Source organism: Fukomys damarensis, unplaced genomic scaffold (genome assembly GCF_012274545.1).
Source record: "Fukomys damarensis isolate Sample0158 unplaced genomic scaffold, DMR_v1.0_HiC HiC_scaffold_19, whole genome shotgun sequence".
Taxonomy (NCBI): Eukaryota; Metazoa; Chordata; class Mammalia; order Rodentia; family Bathyergidae; genus Fukomys; species Fukomys damarensis.
Window position 1 is genome coordinate 34732381 of NW_022900931.1, and position 21177 is coordinate 34753557.

Below are 21177 nucleotides of genomic sequence, written 5' to 3' on the forward strand. Positions count from 1 at the left end.
CCCTCCCAGCCCTCTTTTTTTTTTTTTTTTATGTGAAATGAGAATTTAAGGATTCCTGAGACGTATGTGAGAGAGGAATCCTTTGAAATTTGTATGAATTTCCCAAATTGTTAGAATTTGAGAGAAATATTTAAAGTAACTGATCTCTATCAACTTTTCCAAAGCACTTATTTTTCACAGGAAACCACTCCACTTTAGTAATCACAGTTCCCTGGCTTCTGTAATTCTATAACATTTAATTAAAATATGGGATTTCAATAAGCATAACTGACATAAGAAAGTTTGAGGACAAAGGCAAATTCGTCATCTTTAAAAGGCAGTTGGTGGAAGCAGATGTGCCCAGTGGTAACACGACAGGTGGCCGAGGGTGTGCTGGGGACATGAGCCTTGGTCAGGATGCACACGGAAGACTGAAGCGTATTACATGGAGGTCAGTTCTCAGGCTGTTATGACAGCAGGTACTGCACTTGTTCTCTCTCCACCTTCAGAAAGGCCACTAGCAGTCTAAGTGTGTGTCCCTCGTGTAAGACCTAACTGAAGGATACACAAGATGTATTAAATACCCTCCCATCCCAAATTTCACCTGCAACCAGAAGCCTTTACTGCAACAGTCTTGGTAGAGATGTGGTTAGAGTCCTGAAGTACAGTAAGCATATTTTAAGCAGCTCTTTTTCTGTAACATACAAAGGTCAGCAACTTCCCAGCGTGGGGAAGACAGAGTTACCCTTGCACCATCTTCATAATTGGGACAATTCTGTGTTGGACTCTTCCTTATAGCATCTCATTCCCTGATCAACAAAAAACAAAAAAAAACAACAAAAAAAAACAATGTATGCTACGCATTTTTGGCTACATGGAATAGAAAAGATTGCTCAAATTGGCTTAATCAGTAAAATACTCCAAAGGAAGAGAGGTTTCAGGCAGGCTCAGAGGTCCCGTCTGGTTGCACAGACTACGTGCTGTGCTAGGGACCTGAGCTAGGTGCCTAGGGGTAGGACAGACCGACACGCTCCGGAGGGGCTCACACGGCCGTCCATATGCCCAGTACAGGCATCGATCCTTCTAGGGGAAAGGTACCGGTGTAAGCACAGGGCCTCTACCTGCAAAGCTATAGTACCCAGCCATCCACCCGGAAGTGCCTCGCGTGTCAGCAGCTGGGACCCAGCCAAGCAATTGTCAGCCAAGACCAGGTCTCTACTCTGCCACCCGCACCATCGGCTGCACCCATTACATCGCCTCCATGCACGCTCACAGACGCAGGCCAGCAGCAACCGCGTCTTCCTGTTCCCCCTGCAGTGGGAGAGTGAGCTTCCCGGTCACTGGACAGGCTGAGCTAACACGGATCAACCTGGGCCCCCAGGCATCGTAACCCATCGCGACAGGATGAACAGCACTTGGCCAGAGCAGTGGTCACAGCTGCCATTTTGCCACCTGTTTTCTTTCCAACCTTTTAGGCCTTACTTGTTTTGCTGTTTCTCTAGTACTGCCTTTCTTGTGTTAAATATTTTCTAGCCCTTTTAACTTCCTTTTTGTTTCCATTAGTATATTTTTCCTATTTATTTTCTACTCAACTGTCCTGGAGATTACAATAAATATTTAATTTAAATAACCTAGTTCAAATCCATACCAATTTAATCTCCATAATACGTTAAGTGTTTATTTCTTTTACTTCCTCTTTGCCTTTACTGTCATACAAATTACATTTTACATGTTACAAGCCCATTGACTGAGTTTATTACTGTATTATACTTTAACATTTTTTCAGATACCTATAGGTTAACATGTAGTTCTAAGAAAGAATACAGAGCGATCCCATGAATCGTTCACCCAACTTGTTCCAATAATAGTATCTCTAACACCACAGTATGACAGGACAGCCAGGGTATAGACACCGTTGCAGTCTAGACGCAAAATGCTTCCGGCATCCAAGGAACTTTCCCATTGCCCTCTGTGGACTCACCCATCTCACACCAGCGCTTACCCTCTCTCCTCAACTTCTGGAAACCACTAATTGGTTCTCCAACCATTTAATTCTGTCATTTAAATGATTTTACATAAATGGAACTGCAGCTTATGGAACCATTTCGGATTGGCATGTTTCCCTTAAAGGAATTCTCTGGAGATTCATATGTTCACAGACTGTTCCCTTTTTTGCTGAATGGTACTCGATGGTATAGATGTACCTCAGCTTAGTTAACCATTCACCCATCTAGGAGCATCTGGATTGCTTCTAGTTTGGGGCTGTTAAAAGTGCAACAGCTACAAACAGTCACACAGTATAGAGATTTCTCTGTGATCACAAGCCTTTGTTTTCCCAAGACAAATGCCCAGGAATTCACTTTCTCAGTAATGCTGTACTTGATGTTTGCCTTGAAACTGCTAATCCACTTTCCAAAGTGGTTGTACCATTTCACATTCTCATCTGCAATGAGGGCAATCCGTTTTCTTTGCTGTCTCACCAGTGTTGGTATTTGTAGTAGTTTGCTTGGATAGTGAAGACAGCAGATATTTATTTCTCACAGTTCTAGGAGCTGCAGAGTCTAAGACCAAAGTGCCAGCATATTGAGTGCCTGGGGAGGGCTCTGTTTCTGGCTGGCAGACGGCTACTTCTCATGGTGTCATCACACGGAGACCGTGATCTGTTTCTCATCTTATGAAACCACTAATCCCATCATGAGGAACTCATCAAACACTAAATATTTCCCATCTCCAAAGACCATGACACTGCGGGTAGGGGCTTCAACACCTGAATTCAGAAGGACACAATTCACAGGACCAGCCAGATAAATGCTCAGAGGCAACTCTGAGAACAGATATTGGGTGCAGCAGGCATTTCCCCTTCTTTGGGGGCTGTACCCTGACTGCCTCTAGAGTGGTGCTTCTCAAACTGTGGTCCCAGTACCGGCAGCCTCAGCCTGTCCTGAGAACTTGTTAGAAATGCAAGTTCTAATCCCAAATTCTCAGGTCTCACTGAATCAGGCACTCTAAACTGGGGCCCATAATCTGCTTTATAGTCTTCACAAAATCCTGATGCTACCACCATGGGGAACCACTGTCTTTCCTAATCTCAGATGCCCCAGATAAGAGAGAGAGCCCAGGACCCAAGCTGGAAAATTAAATATCCCGACTGTCTCAGGAGTTCCCAGAAGACTCCTGTTCTTCTAGCTGTTGGAGTCACTTCCTCGTTCAGCTGGTTTGTAACTCCTGATAAAGAAAGGACCTATGAACCAAGCCAGATGAAGACAAAAACCCAGCGAGCAGGCCAGCCTTGTGTGTCCAGGCAGAGAGCAAGGTTTGCTAGCGTCACTGGTTCCCAACGTCAAGCACCACTCACCCCAGCTCTGCCAGCCCCACCCAGACACAAAAGCAGACGACCCTTGTCACTGATGCCAGTCTGTCTCAACACTGAAGACTAAGAGTTGTAGCAGACATAACATCTGAATGCTAGTCTATGACAGTCAACAAAGGTGTTTTCTTTTAAGCGTTTTCTTTTAAGTGTTTTCTCTGAGAACATGGTCTTAGCAGAGAAACTTGACTCTATCTATGACGAAAACTCAGATCACCGGGACATTCGTATCCATGCTCTTCCCTTCCTCCACTCTCACATGTGGAAGTTCAGGGTTACCTCTCCCCCAGGGCACTTGACCTTTGTCCTTCATGTCTCGCAGGACCTTGTCCCTTGGGTTTTTCCATTTCCCTCCTACATCCTCAGTCTCTCGCCGTCCACAGTCTCCTTGCCTTCGACCTACAACTATGCTCTCATCTTTTATGCTGCAGAATTCCTTCCATGGCACTCCGCTCCCAGGCTCTACCACCATCACTGTTCAGTCTTTGTAAAGACACAGTGCAGTCCTCCCAGGGTACTTCTGCCTGCTTTCTCCTTCATCTCCTATCTGAAAATGCTTTCAGTGGGGCTACCCATGGCCATCTACACCAAGTCCAGTGGATACCATTCAGTCGCCACCTTCTCCAAGTTCTCTGTTGTACTTAATGTCACTGGGCATTCTTCTACCCCATCAGCTTCTGTGATACCAGTCTTCCAACCATCTGCACACTTAATTGGCTTTTGCTTTGCAGTCTTCCTAGTATCTTCATCTGAGTTACCTGGGATTCTGTCTTTAGCACATCGTCCCTCTCTTACCTTCTCTCTATGGATGATTCCAACCACCCTCACACCTCCTTTAGCACCTGCGATCGGTGGACTCCAGAATCTCGGCAGTCATCCAGGGCTTCCTGACAGTGTCAGGTCCATTTACCCGAAGGTCTCCTGCACATGGCACTGATGTTCTGCAGGCATCACACATTCACTGTGTCCACAACTGACTTCATCTGCTTCCAGCTCTACCAATCTTCCGTCTCTTGTTCAGCTGGCGAAGCCACCACCCACCCAAACACTTGTGTTTGCAACTTGAGTCTTCCAGATCCTTCATCTCCAATTTTAACCACTTGCACATCCTACAGACTTTACTTACTAAAGAATTCCAGAATCCAGCTTCTCTTCTCCACCTCCACCGCCTCTACTGTAGTTTGGGTCATTATCCTTTTTCCCATGGATTAAATCTTTCTTTCCTTCTTCACACTTGGAAAAAGCTGTCAGCTGTCACAACCTTCTAGAAGGCCGACTACGGACAATGGCAAAACACAACTCCACCTCCTCCCACCATGCTGATGATTCCTTCATTGCTGGCAACAATCTTTCTCAAATCATTAAGCAGAGAACACCTGCTTCAGGCCCACCTAAGGTGCTTATAACAACACTGACCCCTGAACCTTACATGGGTCCTACCAGATCACAATTCCCAGCTGGCCCCTAGACATCTGGAAATTTCCACACATAGCTCAGCTATTTTCATTGTGGAACTTCTGGCTCAATGACACAAGGCCCTCCTGACCGTGGCTCTTGCCTCTCCAGTGTCATTTCCTTCTCACTGTTCTCTGAGTTCAGCTCCAGGCTTCCCTGCAACCTCCATGCCTGCCTTTTAGTACCTGATGTGTCTCACTTGCATGATTGTGTTTATGCCTCCCAGGAAATCTCTTCTGGCTTGGTCTTCACCACTGCCCCTTTGTCTGGTTAACTCTTACTTATCCACTAAGATTCAGCTCACATCTTTCGTGTAACAAAACTTAACTTTCAACAGTCCCACTCCTATCCCACATCTTGTCCCCTTGTGTTCAGATGTTGAACTCCGTCTGAGTATCCCCTGCCTCTCAGTTGTTCTTACTACCTGGTCTCACAGTTCCTAGTGTGCCTATTTATCCACTATAAAGTAAGCACCTCGAAGTCAGGGACTCTGTGTGCTACTCCCTAGCCCCCACCCCAAGCACAGGCTAGACAGATGGCAGGCACGTGGGAAATGTTTCTTCCATAGATGAAGTGAGCACACCTGCTCTGCGTATCCTTGTTAATGTTTTCTCTGCTACAGAAATAAGGAGCTACCGGGAGCCCAAACAGGCAAAGGCAGGGAGTAGCACATATGTGGTGAGAGAGCAGGACGGGGCGTTCATGAGATTGACAGCAACAGTGTGAAGGCAACCGAAAGGGAGGGTGCTCGTGGCACGGGACCATCAAGGTCACTGTTGGGTAAAGGGATGCCGAGGGACCACTGATGTGGCTGAGGAAGGAGATGAACTTCTGAGCAAAGGCAGCAGAAAAGGGAGAGGAGAAGATGGAGCTAAGAGATTTCTGAAAGGATTTGGGGTCTTGATGCTTCAGGGGTGAGTTACTACTGTGTAACAAATGACCACAAACTCAGTTTCAAACGACACTCACTTCAACTCACAGTTCCATCGGAGGCCCACTCACCGTGTGGCTGAGTTCTCTGCTCCAGGCGTCTCGAGGCTGAGGTCTCACTGCCCTTTCACCTGCAGCTTGGGGTCTTCTTCCAAACACATGTAGTTGTTGGGAGAATTTGAATCCTTGCAGTTGTAGGACTGAGTTCTTTGCATTCTTGCTGTGAGTGCAGCTTTCAGCTCTATCAGGCCTCTCATCCTTTGTCATGTTTTCCTTCCATCATCAAGGCCAGGAACAGAGATTCCCCCTCCTCTCCTTCTTCAAATTTCTTTCTTCAGGAAAAGCCGGTCCTCTTTTAATAGTCTTCCATTTCCTAGGTCAAACACACACACACACACACACACACACACACACACACACACACAATCTTCAGAGCCCCTTCATAGCAGCATCTAGGAAAGGTGTGCAGGGGCATCTAGGCATCTAGACCCAGGGGACCTAGGGCCATCTATGAATTTTGCCTCCATGGTGCAGGCAGAGAGCAATTCGGGGACCGAGGATCCTCTATAGACAATCAGAGGGAGAGGGGAGTCATTCATTTATTAAAGCCTGAGAAACAAAGTGCAACAGTTTTGGTAGGAAGGTGAGTTCAAACTTAGTTGCATAAAGTAGAGAGCTAAAGAGAAAAAAATCTCAGCAAAGTAACTTCTTGATATAATAATGTCTCCTGCCAGCCTACTGTATAAGGGTAGAGCTCCAGTAGCGTATTTTTTTTCCGGGAATACGAAATTATTGGTGGAAAAAATTAGTTGCTGAAAGGAACTCATATATTCAGGGAACATGGGTTAAAATGAATTATACTTTATAAAAATATTTTGCGCAGCTAAGCTATCTGAAAATTCTGAAGAATACTCTAAATCATAACGGGTCATAACTGTGCCACAAAATCGGAGGCCAAGTTTTTACTCTCTTATTCTTTCAAGAACCACATTTTCACTACAGTGGTGCTTCTACCTCATGCCAGGAAATGGCAGCCTAGTTCATAATGTTCTCAGAAAAAGGTGCTGGGTAAGTTTCACTATTTGTGTAAATCTATCCCTAAGTCTAAAATGTCAACTACATCAGGCAGCACTTACACAGATTATCAACTTCTCTTGCTTTGTCTAGTTAATAAATTTGTATAATTCCTCCTACCTTGCAGGCAGGAGAGAGGAAGTCAATACAGCCAAGAATTTTTTGCATTCATCTTGAAGAGACAGAGTGATAGAGGCAGGGGCAGATAAAAAAGGGCAAGTCATCGGGATGTAATTTGACCAGTGCTCATGGGTAGAGTCTGAGGTACAGGGAGGAGGGGGTTACAAAGATGCAGCTGAGACTCAAAACCAGCCTGGGAATGGATAAAGGCATTTTCATTGCAGGATTGGCCCGGCCTGTCTCATTTTATTCTTTAAATGGTTAAGAGTCAGGTCTCCACCTTGTTTTTCATTATTTTTTTCAGAATTTGTATCTAATTGTAAAGAAAAACTTCACTGGGGTAAAATGTAACTGCAAGAAACTGCACAATAAAGTGTGTAATTTGATTACTTTTGACAGGCATGCATCTTAGAAATAATTACCATAATTAAAATAATTAACATCACTTTCACTAAATTTCTTTGTGGTCCTTTCCTCTCATCCCCTTCCACACAGCCTGGCTATCACTGACCTGCTTTCTGTCATTGTAGATTACTTTGAATTTTCTAAAAATGGAACCAACAGTGTCTTTTCTTGGCTTTTCATTCAGCATGAGGATTTTGAGATTCATCCACACTGTCAGGTTTCATTAGTTTTTTTTTTTGTGTGTGTGTGTGTGTGTTTGTTTTTTCCTTTTTAGTGTGGAATTCTAGTCCATTGTATGGATATACCATGAATCATTTATCCTATAGCCTCTTAGTGGACTTTTAGGTTGTTTCCAGTTTGGAGTTATTACAAATAATGGTAATTATGAATGTTTATGTATAAGTCTTTATGTGACCACATGTTTCCACATCTTGTCAGTAAATATCCAGGAATAGAATGGCTGTATTACATCATAGAAGGATGTCTAAGCAACCTCAAGATTGCTTTCTGACATGGCAGCACCGTTTTCCTTGTCCGGTAATGTACAAGACTTCCAGCTGCTTCCCATGTTTGCCAGAACGTGGCATGGGCAGTCAATCTAACTGGTACACAGGATGCCTCACTTTGGGTCCCATTGGCATTCACCTGTTGACTAATGAGGTTGAGAACATTTTTAAATGCTTATATTTTATATTTTCTTCTGTGAAAGTCTGTTTAAAACTTTTGCTCACTTCATTTCTGCATACTTTTATTAAGACATTAGTGTCATAAACTTAGGTTTCAGAAGATCACATTCTGGGAATACTAAAGATGTATCACACCGGAGTGAAACTGCACAGAGAGCCAGTTGGGGGATACTAGAATCCATCAAAAGACCATGAGTGGGTCAAAAATCATCTGAGATAGAACCTATGGGCTGGCAACCGTTTGTGAATGTACATTAATCAAGAAGGAAATCTGACTCCATTGGAAATGGGAAATACAGCTCAAGAAAATAAAATAATACCAGATACCTATTGTTAATGCGCATTCCCTTCAAAACCCACGTTGAAATATAATTGCCACTGTCATGGTATTGGGGAGAGGTCTGTTCTCTAAGAAGTATTTAGGATAGAGTCCTGGGGACACACTGATGCCTTTATCTAGGGAGCATGTTCCCACTCCCTCCCTCCACCTCTTTCAATGTAGGATTTTCTAATGCCAAATTCACAACATTCAGGAAGAAGAATCTGAATCTTTTCTTGCAACATTATATAGTAGGGCACTGAATGGAGATTTTATTTAAATCTGACATATCTTCAACTTAGGGACCTTCACTCTATTGTTTATTTCACATCTTTAGTCTAACTTTCCTCTTTGTAGGAAATTCTATTAAGTGGATACTGATTTCCTATCCATGCCTCAAAACTTCCTTTGTTCTCATCCCTTATCCTTTTAAAATTACATTCTGGGAGAGTCTATCAGTTTGATTCTTTAACTTAGCATTTAAATGCCCATTATCTTACCCAGTCCTATTAGATATTTTTTAAAATATTTTATCTTTTTAAAAAATCGGTACATTTTAGGTATACAATACTTACATTCATCATTGGGATCATGTACCTTTCTTTACATGACCTATCTTGGTTCTTTTTTCCCCATTCCCCAGACCTCCCTTCATCCCCTCCTCTCCTGCCTATTTACAAAGACTTTGTTTCCACTTTTTTTCTCTTATTTTTTTCTGTTCCCTTTGTACCTTTCCTCTACCCTTCCAACTTCTCCTACACCTTTACACTTTTAGTTTATCACACCAGAAATACTATTTGGTATTTACATGTATTTCCTATTAATTTCACTTAAGAGTATGTCCTCAATGTGCATCCACTTAGCTATAAATGTCTCCAGTTTCTCATTCTTTATGGCTGAGTAGTACTCCATCTTATAAAAAAACAGCATCTTTATCCAGTCTCCAGCTGATGGGCAACTGGGCTGTTTCCAAGTTTTAAATATTACAAACTGTGCTGCTATAACCATGGGTGAGCACATATCACTGTGGTATGACGCTTTTAACTCTTTTGGAAAGATACCCAGCAGGGGAATAGCTGGGTCAAATGGGACTTGCAATCCTAATTGTTTAAATTAACTCCATATTGATTTCCACAGTGGTTGCACCAGTGTGTTATTTTTAAAGAGATTTTGTACTTCACAGTCAGTTCATTGAAGTACTGTGAGAGTACTAATTATGCTTTAGATGTTTCTGTTCTATATATATAAGGAATCCTGTGGAGAATCCAGTGGCGACGACTACCAAATTATATTAATCATATAAAATACAGCAATAAAATTAGATAGGCAGTGGAGTGTGCTGATAGTATGGATATTTATTGTCCACCAAAGACCACATGTTAAAGGCGTAGCCTGTACCTGGTACCATTTTGAGGTGGTGGAACCTTTAAATGGTGGTGCTTCATGGGAGATTTTGGGTCATCTGGTTGTACCCTTCAAAGTGACTGTGAGACACTAGTCTTCTGCTGCTTTTTGGCTGCATAAACTGAACAGCTTTCTCTGCCATGTGCTCCCACCATGATGTGCTACCTTACCACAGGCCTGAAACAACAGGACCAACTTACTATGGACTGAGAACTCCAAAACTGTGAGCCCACATAACCTTTCTTCTCTACAGCTCATGACCTCAGGGATTTTGTTACTATAAAGCTGACTAACATAAGCTCAATGGAAACAAAACAGATGGCTTGAATGGCCATGCATCTGAGCGGCAATGCTCTACCCTCTCACACCCAGTGGTCCTTTTCTGTAAAAGGCATTTTTAAAAAAATCCCTTTTGCTCTCCTGAAATTAAGTCCACAGATGATATTGACAATTAAAAACAAATTCCATTAAAATGGAAAGGGGAAGCCATTGAAAATAGAACAATACCCATCTTGATCCATAAATGCTCAAGCAGTGCTTCCCTGGAAGGCAGGCACAGTGAAATGCGTGTGGTCACTGCCCACACGACAGCCGGGTGTACACAGACGAGCCACACCTAAGGCTCACATGTCATCATGGCACAGCCTTCCGTAACATGGTGCCCCGCAACCGCACTGCTGAAATGTTTTTGGCAAAGTTCTGAAAAAGACAATGAAGCCAGATCTTCCTGTGATTGACATTTTAGTGCATTCCTGGAAAACAGTGTATGTCATAACTGAGCCAAAATGCTATTCACAATATCCTTTCCCAAGTTGCTTGAGCTAATGTTTATTTTTATTTCTTTCTTAGGAAAGTTTTTAAAGTGACAAATTTTGCTAAACTTGGTATGGAGACAAATTCCGATGGTTTTATTATTTTCTGAATAATCTGTAATCTCATTTTCATTTCCTTAAATAGCGGAATACTTTACAGTTAAAAAACTTTCTAGGTCTTTTTTGGTGTTAGTCATTTCTACTTCTATTGGATTATGGTCAGAAAAAATGTAATTTGAGGTAAATATTGTGGGACTTATTGAAGCTTCCCTTGACTTCCTTTAGGATTATGATTTTTAAGTGCTCATTTGGGCTCTTTTTAATTTTTTTATAGGTCCACGTTTGCAGAACATGACACCCATTCATCTTAGGAGTGGGTACCTGCACTTAGCTTGAATCTTATTCCCCTTCCCTCCTGACCTCCCTCCTTCTCTAGAGCTCCTTTCCCCACTGTCATTATTATTGTTTAATCCGACACAGATTAATTCATTATGAGTAGTTGGTGCATGCACAAGACACTTCTTAAATCATTGTGCAACCTTTTCCTTCCTCTGTCTTCCCAACCTTATCACTTGGTCCTCTTCCCACTTGGAAAGTACCTATCTCTTGGTTTCTTTTTTAGCAACCTTTTAATTGCTCTTGATTTGTACTTAGGATTACTCAAATGAGAGAAACCATATGGGATTTAAGCTTGTGTGTGATTATTTCAATTTACATTGTTTTAAAGGTGTACTCATTTCCCTACAAATGTCTTAAACTTCTTTCTTTATAGACAAGTAATATTCCATCATGAGTATCTACTCCATTTCCTTATCCCTTCATCTGCTGATGGACATATAGGCTGCTTCCAAGACTTAGCCATTATGAATTGTGATACTGTAAATATTGCATGTATTGCATACAATCTTCTGCATTTGGATGGTCAATTTTCCCAGCACCATTTGGTAGAGGCTATTTTTCCTCCCATGTTTTTGGCCCCTGTATCAAAGAACAGATAGCTCAATGTGTTGAGCTGTTTCTGCACTGCCAATTCTGTTCCATTGACCCATGTCTGTTTCTGTGCCAGAATGATGTTGTTATCACTGTAGCTTTGTAATTTAATTTAAAATCAGGTATTGTATGCCTCTTGCTTTGTTCTTGCTGTCCAGGATGGCTCTTGCTACTCTAGGTCTCTTCTGGATCCATTATCAATTTTAGTATCGTTTTCTATAGTTCGGTGAGTAGTCTAAATACTTTTACTGGGATTGAGTTAAATTTATATATCAGTTTTGGAAGTATGGACATTTTGACAATATTGGTTCTGCCTATCCAGGAACAGGAACTGTCTTTCCATTTTCTGACATTCTCTTCAATCTCCTTTTTCATAATACTGTAGTTATTTTGTTTGTGGAGGTCTCTCACTTTCTTGGTTAATTCCTAGATATTTCACTTTTCTTGAAGCTACTGTGAATATCGTCTTCATAATGAACTTCTCAGAGAGTTCATTATTGGTGTACACAAACGCTGACACTTTTTGTGTGATTTTGTATCCTGCTATATTGTTGAATTATGAATTTTAAAAGTCTTTCAGTGGAATTTTGGGGTCTTCTATGTAGAGGATAACATCATATGCAAATAATAATAATTTGACTTATTTCCTATGTGCACCCTTTTTCTTTCTGTTGCCTGATTGATTTGGCTAATTTTTGAGGACTATGTTGAATAGAAGTCGTAATAGTGGACATCCTTGTTCGGTTCTGGATTTTAGAGGTAAGGCTTTCAGTTTTTCCCCATTTAATATGGTGCTACCAGTTGGTTTGTCATAAATGGCTTTTATTAGATTCAGGTAAGGTCCTTCTATGCCTATTTCCTTCAGGGTTTATCATACATAGATTTTGCAAAAAGACTTTTCTGCACCTATTGATACGATCATGTAGGTTTTGGCCCTTGCTTCTATTTATGTGATGCATTAGATTTATTGATTTGCATATGCTGAGCCATCCTTGCAACTCTGGGATAAAACCTTCTTGGCCATGATGGAATGATCTTTTTGATGAGTTGCATTCTATTTGCCAATATCCTACTGAGGATTTTTGTACCTATGTTCATTAAGGATATTGGTCTGTAGTTTTCTTTTTCAGTTGGGTCTTTGTCTGGTTGGCAATCAGAGTAATGCTGGCTTCAAGAAACACACTTGGAAGCACTCCTTCCCTTTGTTTCATTGAAGAGTTTGAGGAGTGTTGGAGTTATAACATCATTAAAGATCTTATAGAATTCAGCAGTGAATCCATCAGATTCTGGGTTTTTCTTAGTTGGTAGGTTTTGTTTGTTTTTTGTTTTTGTTTTCTCTGTTTGATTGCTTCCTGTTGTACTACTCAGATTTTTTATGTCTTCTTGGGTTTTGATAATTTTATGAGCCTAGGGATCTATTTCTTCAAGATTTTCCAATTTTCTGGAATATGATTTTTAATAGTATTTACTATCTTTTGAATTCCAATGGTGTGACTTGTGATTTTAGCTTTTTCATTTCTAATTGATGTTTTCCCTCTTTTAGAAGTTTGGCTAAGGGCTTATTTATTTTATTCTTTCAAATAACCAGCTCCTTGATTCATTCATTTTTTAAAAGTCTGCTGATTTTTATGATTTCCCTCTTTAAAATGGGTTTGGATTACTGTTGTCTTTTGAGTATCTTGAGGCTCATCATTAGGTTAGTTGAGCTTGTTTTTGTTGTTGTTGTTTGTACTGGGGATCAAACTCGGGCCCTTGACTTGCAAGGCAGGTGGTGGAACCACTGAGCTAAATCCCTGGCTCTTCTGTATCTCTAATGTGAGCAATGATTACAAAATCTTCCTTCTTAGGACAGTTTTCATTTTGTCCCATAGGTTATGGTGTCTAGTACTGGCAATGTCACTTGATTCCAGAAATTTTTTTGGAATAAAAATTGTAATCTGCTTTTTGGACTAAACATTCTTTCTGTAGCTATGGGATCAATCTTAGGAATTATGGTATTCAAACCCATCTGAAGAATTATGGTACTCAAACCCTCCATCACCATTTTTCTTTAAAGTTTATGAGCGTTTTGCAGATTACTGATTGTTTCTCAAGTTTTTTCTTTATGTCTCAATGGTCTTTTGTGGCTTATGCCCATAATTACTAAAGAATGGCTTTTTGACCCAATTAAGTTCAACTTTATTACTGTGCTTTCTGCTTGTTTCATGTTGTTGCTAATCTGCAGAGTTGAAATCCTTTTCTTCTCAAAACATAATAGTTGGTTTCATATTTGATGTACTTGAAAAGTTGCCTGAATTTACACCATTTAAATTTAGAGATACATGTAGTTTTGTTTTTAATGATCTCACTTCTTTGATTGATTTTGATTCTTCTTTTGGTTCCACAGGTGATTGTCTTCAAATTCCTAAGAAAAAATTATTTAACTAAATTTAAGTAGATTTGCATTGCTTCCACTTTCTATCCTGTTATCTTCTATATTTGATAGCAATATATTCTATAAGGTATTATTAATAGTTTTCTTTAGTATCTATGGCAGTTACTTTTAATCACAGTTTCCAGAGTTATTTACACCTCCACTTAAACCTCTATTTTTAAGTGGATGATCATAAAGATCTTCTGTACTAATAATCAGTAAGGAGCTTGGTTCACATCAAGGGCTCAACAAATGTAATTTTTGTGTATTTTTGCTGCCCATATCAGATTAAATAGGTAGTATTAGTACCACTGGTAATCTCAGCCTTTCAATTTACATTTTGAGTAACTGATAAAATTAGAACAAAATCAGGACAAATCTGTAAATCCAAAAACTTAAGATCAACTTTCTCCAAATTTGCATTTTAAGGTTAATTTCTTATAATGGGGGGGGTGGAATGTAAGGAAAATAAAATTTAAATGTGTTACTTTCTTTGGCCCACCCTACAAGTTCCGGAGTATTTTAAATCTCAAAAATTGTGTCACTGCAAGTGAGAGCTGAACAAAAGAACTAAATGAAAGTGGATATTGGGAAGAATCTGTGCTGCTTGTGGAAACTGCTTTTAATTAGGACAGCTTTGGGCAGCAGGTAAACAATAACCCAACAGTGACTTTGACCATCATAACATTTATTTTTTATTTGACCATTAGAGGGAAGAAGTCTCAGAGTGGTTTTGCAGCTCAGTGGAGTAATGGATTTAGAATCTTTACCTCTTTCTGCTCAGCTACCCTGAGAAGACTGGCCTTTATCATGTTCTACTTTAAGATTAGAATTATGGTAGTCCTATAAACAAGCAATGCAACATAACTGAGGCATCACAAACAGGAAGAATGGGGATGGGGCATAAAAGATTTTCACATCATGCAGTTGTCTGTGTAAATCAGGGACATGACGATGCAAACCCAGGTTCCACTGCATACCAGCTGGTATGTGACCTCGGGCAAGGGACCGAAGCCCTTTCCCTCAGTTCTCTGAACTATAACATCTGAAGGCAGTATCTCCCATATAAGACAGTCATGCAGACTACAGGAGATAGTGAATGGAAGTCATACAGACCTCCCAGGACTAATAAACACAACCCAGACAGGCACTGGTTACGTTGTCGGTGTATAAGACTGCCGGTATAAAAGTAAACTATTTTCTTCCTTATAAAAACTTCAGTGTAACTGGAAAAGCACTTAGAAAAGAAGGATAACTGTAGCAGAAAGTGCCTGAAGCAATTAAGGACCATTTCTTTCAAATGTTATTAAGTATAGAACATCATACTCAGTAGTTAAAAGTAAATTTTTGTTTGCTTTTATATTGTAGATAACTTAATTAGTTCCTGAGGTATAGTTTGGTTGGAAGCAACAGATTTTTTTTTAATAATAAGGCTTACAATAGGAATTATTAGAATCTTCTCATGAGTTTACAAATAGGGGAACTGTTTATGTAGAGTGATTAGAAATATTTACCTACTGATTTTTAAATTGTGCAATGTGGTAATAGTAATTATAAAAGAAGAGCCCATAACTATTGGGTGCTTCTATCCCATATTTTATACTAAGAACTTTACATTTTATACTAAGAACTGTCATTCTATGCCTAAAACAGTCCTATGAGGTAATCACTGTTATTATCCATATTTTCCTGATGAGAAAATGAAGACTAGAGACATTCAATGTATTTTCTCAACTGCATTGCAAAGCTGATGTCAGACCAAATTAGAACTAGATTCTGATTTCAGATCCGAAGTCTTAAATGGTATTGTACAATCATTCTGTAGGAGCAGAACTGGAGTTAACTGGCTTCACCACTGGAACAAGGCCAATATTAACTGGTTTGTCTACAAGAGCAGAAGACAGTTCATTCTCAGAGGCATCGCGGAACAAGTGACGGGGAGGGGAACAGCAGGTGAGGAGGAAGAGGCACCATCACAAAAGGTCCTGGATCACTATCCCACCGTACCCTGCATCTTCAGACTGCCACTACTCACTGCCGAGAACCAGGCAAGTGAGTGCTACCTCTCCGACAAGCTTCATGAAAACGTGGTTTGAAAAAGATATGTGAAATTTAATTTTAGATATGGCAACTTCAAATAAGTCATTGAATATTGTAGTAGAGAAAAGAACTTGTCCTATCATGGGAAACAGTGTAATAGAATAGAACATAACAATAGTATATTACAATATTGAAATATAAAAACAACTTGCAAATACACACATTGATTGAAGATACTTTATTAAGATCAAAGATTTTTCCGTTACATTTATTTATAAATTCTTCCTAGTCCCAAAAGAAAATAAATAATAAAAATCTGTATCTTCAGGAAGATTTTTCACAACAGTTTTATAAATGTAAGCAGTTTACATATTTGTCAATTTTTAAATGATTACAATTTAGATACATTCAATCACTGCAGTGCCAGGAATGTCAGCCTTGAAGACACCAAGATAGAAATATTAATCAGAAATATTAATTACAATGAAAATTATACTTCAGTTTTACCTTTTTATTTTTAGCCAAATCTAACTTGTCAATTGTGGGAGCACAGAATTTCCTTCTTGGTTCTGGAATGAATATACATATATGCTTTAATCTATAATCAAATATATACTTGAAAACTCAATACCCCCACCATTCTGCGCAGTAGGGGCTGACACTCTGTCTGGGAGCAGGCTGCTAGGTGAGACACACAGTGCTTTTCTCCTGGCTAAGCGGGAACTGCTGGTGCAGAAAGCAGAGGATGCAGGGCCTTTTGATGCAGTTAACAACAAGCTCTGGGAGGTGGCCCTGTCTTACTAAATTTCAATCAAATCTCTTTTAAAGCATCAAGAAAAAGCATATGTAAGCCTATGTTACCACACCATTTCTCAAAATTCCTTTCCTTTCATTATTTTAAAAATATTATTCAGGTCTGATTTTAAAAAGAGGACGAAGTCTGGACAATTTCATTTTTACAACAGACCCATCATCACCACCTCTACCTAAAAAGACCCAGTTTCTACTGCTCGACACTATCACTACCTGCAAATTAAAGAACTGAGGCGGTTATGTGAAAATGAAGAAAAAAGAATTCAACGTATATATGTGAGAGTAAAGAATGTGAGCTGTCCAAATTGGGCACAGGATCGCCTGTGTTATTATACGTTTCCCACCATTCTTTGTACAAGGACTCCTACTTTATTGGAATTTCAGTCAATGCTCCAAGACTGAACTGTCCACCCAAATCAGCTCCTTACGACTTGCACTTCTCTTAGACCAGCCACATAACTTCAGAGCATGGCTTCTGTGTGAGATCTGGTACCTCCTCCTCACTTTTACTGTTTGTAAGCTGAGTGGCTTGCTATTTGGATCACAGGGTTAGGTAATATTTAGTCTGATGATCTATCTATTTTGATGTGACTGAGTATTGGGGCTATTGGAGTAGTTTTTGTTTCTGTTCTATCTGTAAGGAATCCAGTGGGCAATGCTACCAAATGCACAGTGCACATGTAACACTTAGAGATCTGTCTTTGTGAAGGTCAAATATTTACATGGAATGTTGACTTTAATTTATAAAACTATTTTAAATTATATCATCTTTATATACAATTTATTTTATGAACAGCCCCATTTGATAATTTAAAAAATATGCCTTTCAAATAGTTCATAAATATATAAAATTTCTCTACTTTCTATGTTCTTTAAACATGACATCTAAATTCTTTAAAAGCAACCAAAAATAGTTCTCCCTATGAAAGTCACACATGCAATAATTTTTCAATTAGTAGATCTTATTGCATGCAAGAATGGCAGGACGCATTCCCTTATGGGAAATGTGGACATCTGTAGTATTTCAAACTACTTGTTCACTTGTTAAAGACCAGCAGTTTTCAAGCAAAATGAACAATACTATCTAAACATTTACCATCTAAGCGCTCTTCTGGAACTTCTTTATCATAGCAAGGTTGGGATGGTATCTGCCCAGTGTTAAGAATGACCTTATTGACAAAGATGTTAACACCACATAAAAAGCTTTCTAAAACACATCTCAGCACGATTTAAATACACGGTGATCAACCACATCAATTCAAAACACTGATCACATTTTCTTTAACTATCATTAATACCACATAAAATGTTCTGTGTATTTTAGGGTAGGATCACATTGCTATAATTTAGTGGGAAAAACCAAAGCTAGCTTAAAAACAAAACGCTTTTAGTGAATACAGAAGTGTCTTCTGAGGACTTACATATAAAAATGTCCTTTGTAAACATTTCCTGTCCTAAGATACCATCGTTCTTGTATCACAAAGAAAGGCTTTTAGTTACATTCATAACAACTTTTAAAAGACTATTTTCCAAGATGGGTGCAGGGGTGCACACCTATCATCTCAGTTACTTGGAAAGAAGCTGAGGCAGGAGGATCTCAGTTTGAGGCCAGGTTGGGGTAACACAGTGAGACCTCCATGCAAAAAAGTCTGTTTTTCCTTATTAAATATGTATTCAGTCCCTGATGTAGGCACATCAGGACTCTTCAAGCTATGATATTATAATATGAAGGCTGCTCACTCAAGATGAATTTTAAGTTACACTTAAAAAAATTTTTAAATGCAGATACCATGAACATACTTTGTAAAGGTAATAAAATATTTGAACGTTTTAAGTAGTAAGAGGTCTCTGTCTTACAGCCAGGCAGGTGAGATCTCCGAGGACCCACCTGGAATCAGTAGAGTGACTTACTTGTCTGTCTGGAGCTGCTCCAGGTGCTGACTTACCTTCACCTGCCACTGTGCAGAATGGATGGGTGCAGCCACAGCTGAGGCGAGGTGAGGCGTGGAACTTGGATGTCTCTAGCTACCATCGCTTTTAAAAATTCAACCTCACAACACAGAACTATATTAAAGACAACCACAAGATTTTGTTTAGAACACAGGATGGGCAAGCTTTGATTTTTAGAACTTATTGTCACACATTGTGTTTCCAGCAAGGCTGTAAAAAGATACAAACAGAACTGGCATCCAATTTTGACAGAGAATGCACACCTACGACAGTGATACAGATGAAAAACCCTACCACCAAAATGGCAACTGACTTAATCATGCACTCTATAAAAAAGGCCTCTATGAAAATTCCTCTTAGCTATGAATGTAACCAGCTCACTGGTATCCAATGGGTTTCAGTCTCTAATTTGTCAAAAGTTGTTTTTAGCTCATTAAATGCCTCGGTGAGATCATCATTTATTATAATTTTGTCAAAAAGATGACCATATTGACTTTCCATTATCTGTGCAGATTTAATCATTTCTTGAAAGTCTTCTTCCTACAAAAAGGAAATATTATTAAAAAGGTGGTTAACCAGGCAGTTCCATCCCTTCACATCAATGGAAGCATTCTTCAGCTGGTTTATCAGATGCTGCTCTTCTGCTCAACCTTACAACTCAGCCAGAAATAGGTCATAATTTACTTTGGAGCTTTGACCGGTGGCACTGCTTGAGCTTTTGCACAGCAAAGAATTTATAACACAAACTATGCTTTTAGCCTTAGAAACATTAGGAAAGACTAGTCACCACATCTCTCCGTGGGCTCAGCAGAAGGGTTTCAGGAGTGCTTTGTGGCCACATTTTGACACCAGGAAGTATTTTAGCGGGCTATAAAACTCAAGATTATGTAAGTATATACAGAAACATAAATGAGCCAAAGATATGTTATCATTTATTCTCTTCATGGAGAAGCTTTAAAACTATAAATAATGTGATAACTCTTCACATTACAACATAGAGACAATTTCTGAGTCCATAGTGCAGTGTCATCTAACAACATTTTTTAGCATTAATCAAGAGCCTTCAGGAACTAATATCACACAACAGTAGCTACTCAACATCAGTATATATTGTCAGCACTTTAGAAAAGAGATCAAATACTGAGAATCAAAAACATGATCTCCACTACTTTGCAACTACAATTAAGTTTACAGATTACTACTGAGAATAAACATAAGCTAATTAAGAGGAAAAACGGTCTTTGCATTTAACATCTTTCTTTATTATCTTGAGAGTACTGAAAAACAACAAAAGGCCTTGCCAGAAGCCACGAGCTTTAACATACAAAGTTTTCAGTTTTAATTAATATGCACAAGAAATACAAATGCCACTGAATAATAGTATTAGCATACTAGTCCTGTGCCCAAAATGGTGCCTGTTCTATTTACTATACTAAATATGACTGCTGATTTCAGGAGACAAAGCACATTCTTACTGTTAATAATTAATTGTAATTGATTCAGGCATTTTAATCTTTAAAAATAAGGGTAATCTGCAAACAATTTAGCTTTTATATAAATGTTTAGCCTAGAGAATAATGTATACATATATAAAACATATTATATACATATTAGTATGAAAAATAGTTTTGGAAACTTAATATGAAGACCCATTCACAGAAGCACAGAAAGGAAGTAGAGCCGCTGCCTGCCTCGTAAAAGCAAGGTCCCAAGTTCAATCCCCGGAACCAAAGGAAAAAAGGAATTAGAAGGCAGCTGTTCAAAATATGTGTACCCACCATGGAGAAGTAGACAACAGACGCTGGTACACTGTACAGTTTGCATAAATCACATAAAGATGATATACATTTGAGACTTAAATTAGCACAGGTGCTGTAGCCTCATTCAACTTTAATTTTCGAAACAAAATATATGTACTTGGGGCCAGGGATTTAGCTCAGTGGTTTGGAAGCCTGTGTTGCAAGTGCAAGGACCTGAGTTCAATCCCTGGTACCCAAAAAAAAAAATATATGTGTGTGTGTGTGTGTGTGTGTGTGTGTGTGTGTGTGTGTGTGTGTGTACACTTAAATTCAATTCTACCTCATACAGGTTTTTGGACCACAACTTCATCTTTAATAGGGTCCCTGAGTAGCTGCAGTGTGCATATGTAATAATCATGCTTTAGGTATCATCACCAAGTGCCATTGTACTTACTGTAAAGGGCTTCACAGCACCCTGGTCATCTCTACTTGAAATAATCTTTGCATTTTTTCTGGTCTCTCGCAAACGCTCTATCGATGGAGGCTTTATAAATATCACATAGGGCTTAAATTCAAGGGTCCTTAAATGTTTCACAGTCTATAAGAAAGAAAAGGAGTTTTCTCATTTTTTATAACTTCATGAATTATTAAATTTTCTTTCTGAGGAGAAAATTCATTAGG

At 39.3% G+C, this 21177-nt stretch overlaps 2 protein-coding genes across 7 annotated transcripts in view; both read right to left on the reverse strand.

The window, feature by feature from the left end:
• Armc4 (armadillo repeat containing 4) overlaps nt 1-691 on the reverse strand; it is a 166624-nt gene extending 165933 nt beyond the window's left edge. Inside the window, exon 1 of the mRNA XM_033765651.1 lies at nt 584-691. The gene's annotated coding sequence lies outside the window, so the exon portion shown is untranslated. The remainder of the gene's footprint in view (nt 1-583) is intronic.
• A 17380-nt stretch (nt 692-18071) lies between these two features.
• Nucleotides 18072-21177, reverse strand: part of Mpp7 (membrane palmitoylated protein 7) — a 150190-nt gene continuing 147084 nt past the window's right edge. For all 6 annotated transcript variants that reach the window (XM_010614777.2, XM_033765652.1, XM_033765654.1 and 3 more), the window contains 2 exons: nt 20951-21094; nt 18072-19297 (listed from right to left, as the gene is read on the reverse strand). In XM_010614777.2, coding sequence (XP_010613079.1) covers nt 19118-19297; nt 20951-21094 — 324 coding nt within the window. In that variant the 3' untranslated portion in view covers nt 18072-19117. The remainder of the gene's footprint in view (nt 19298-20950; nt 21095-21177) is intronic.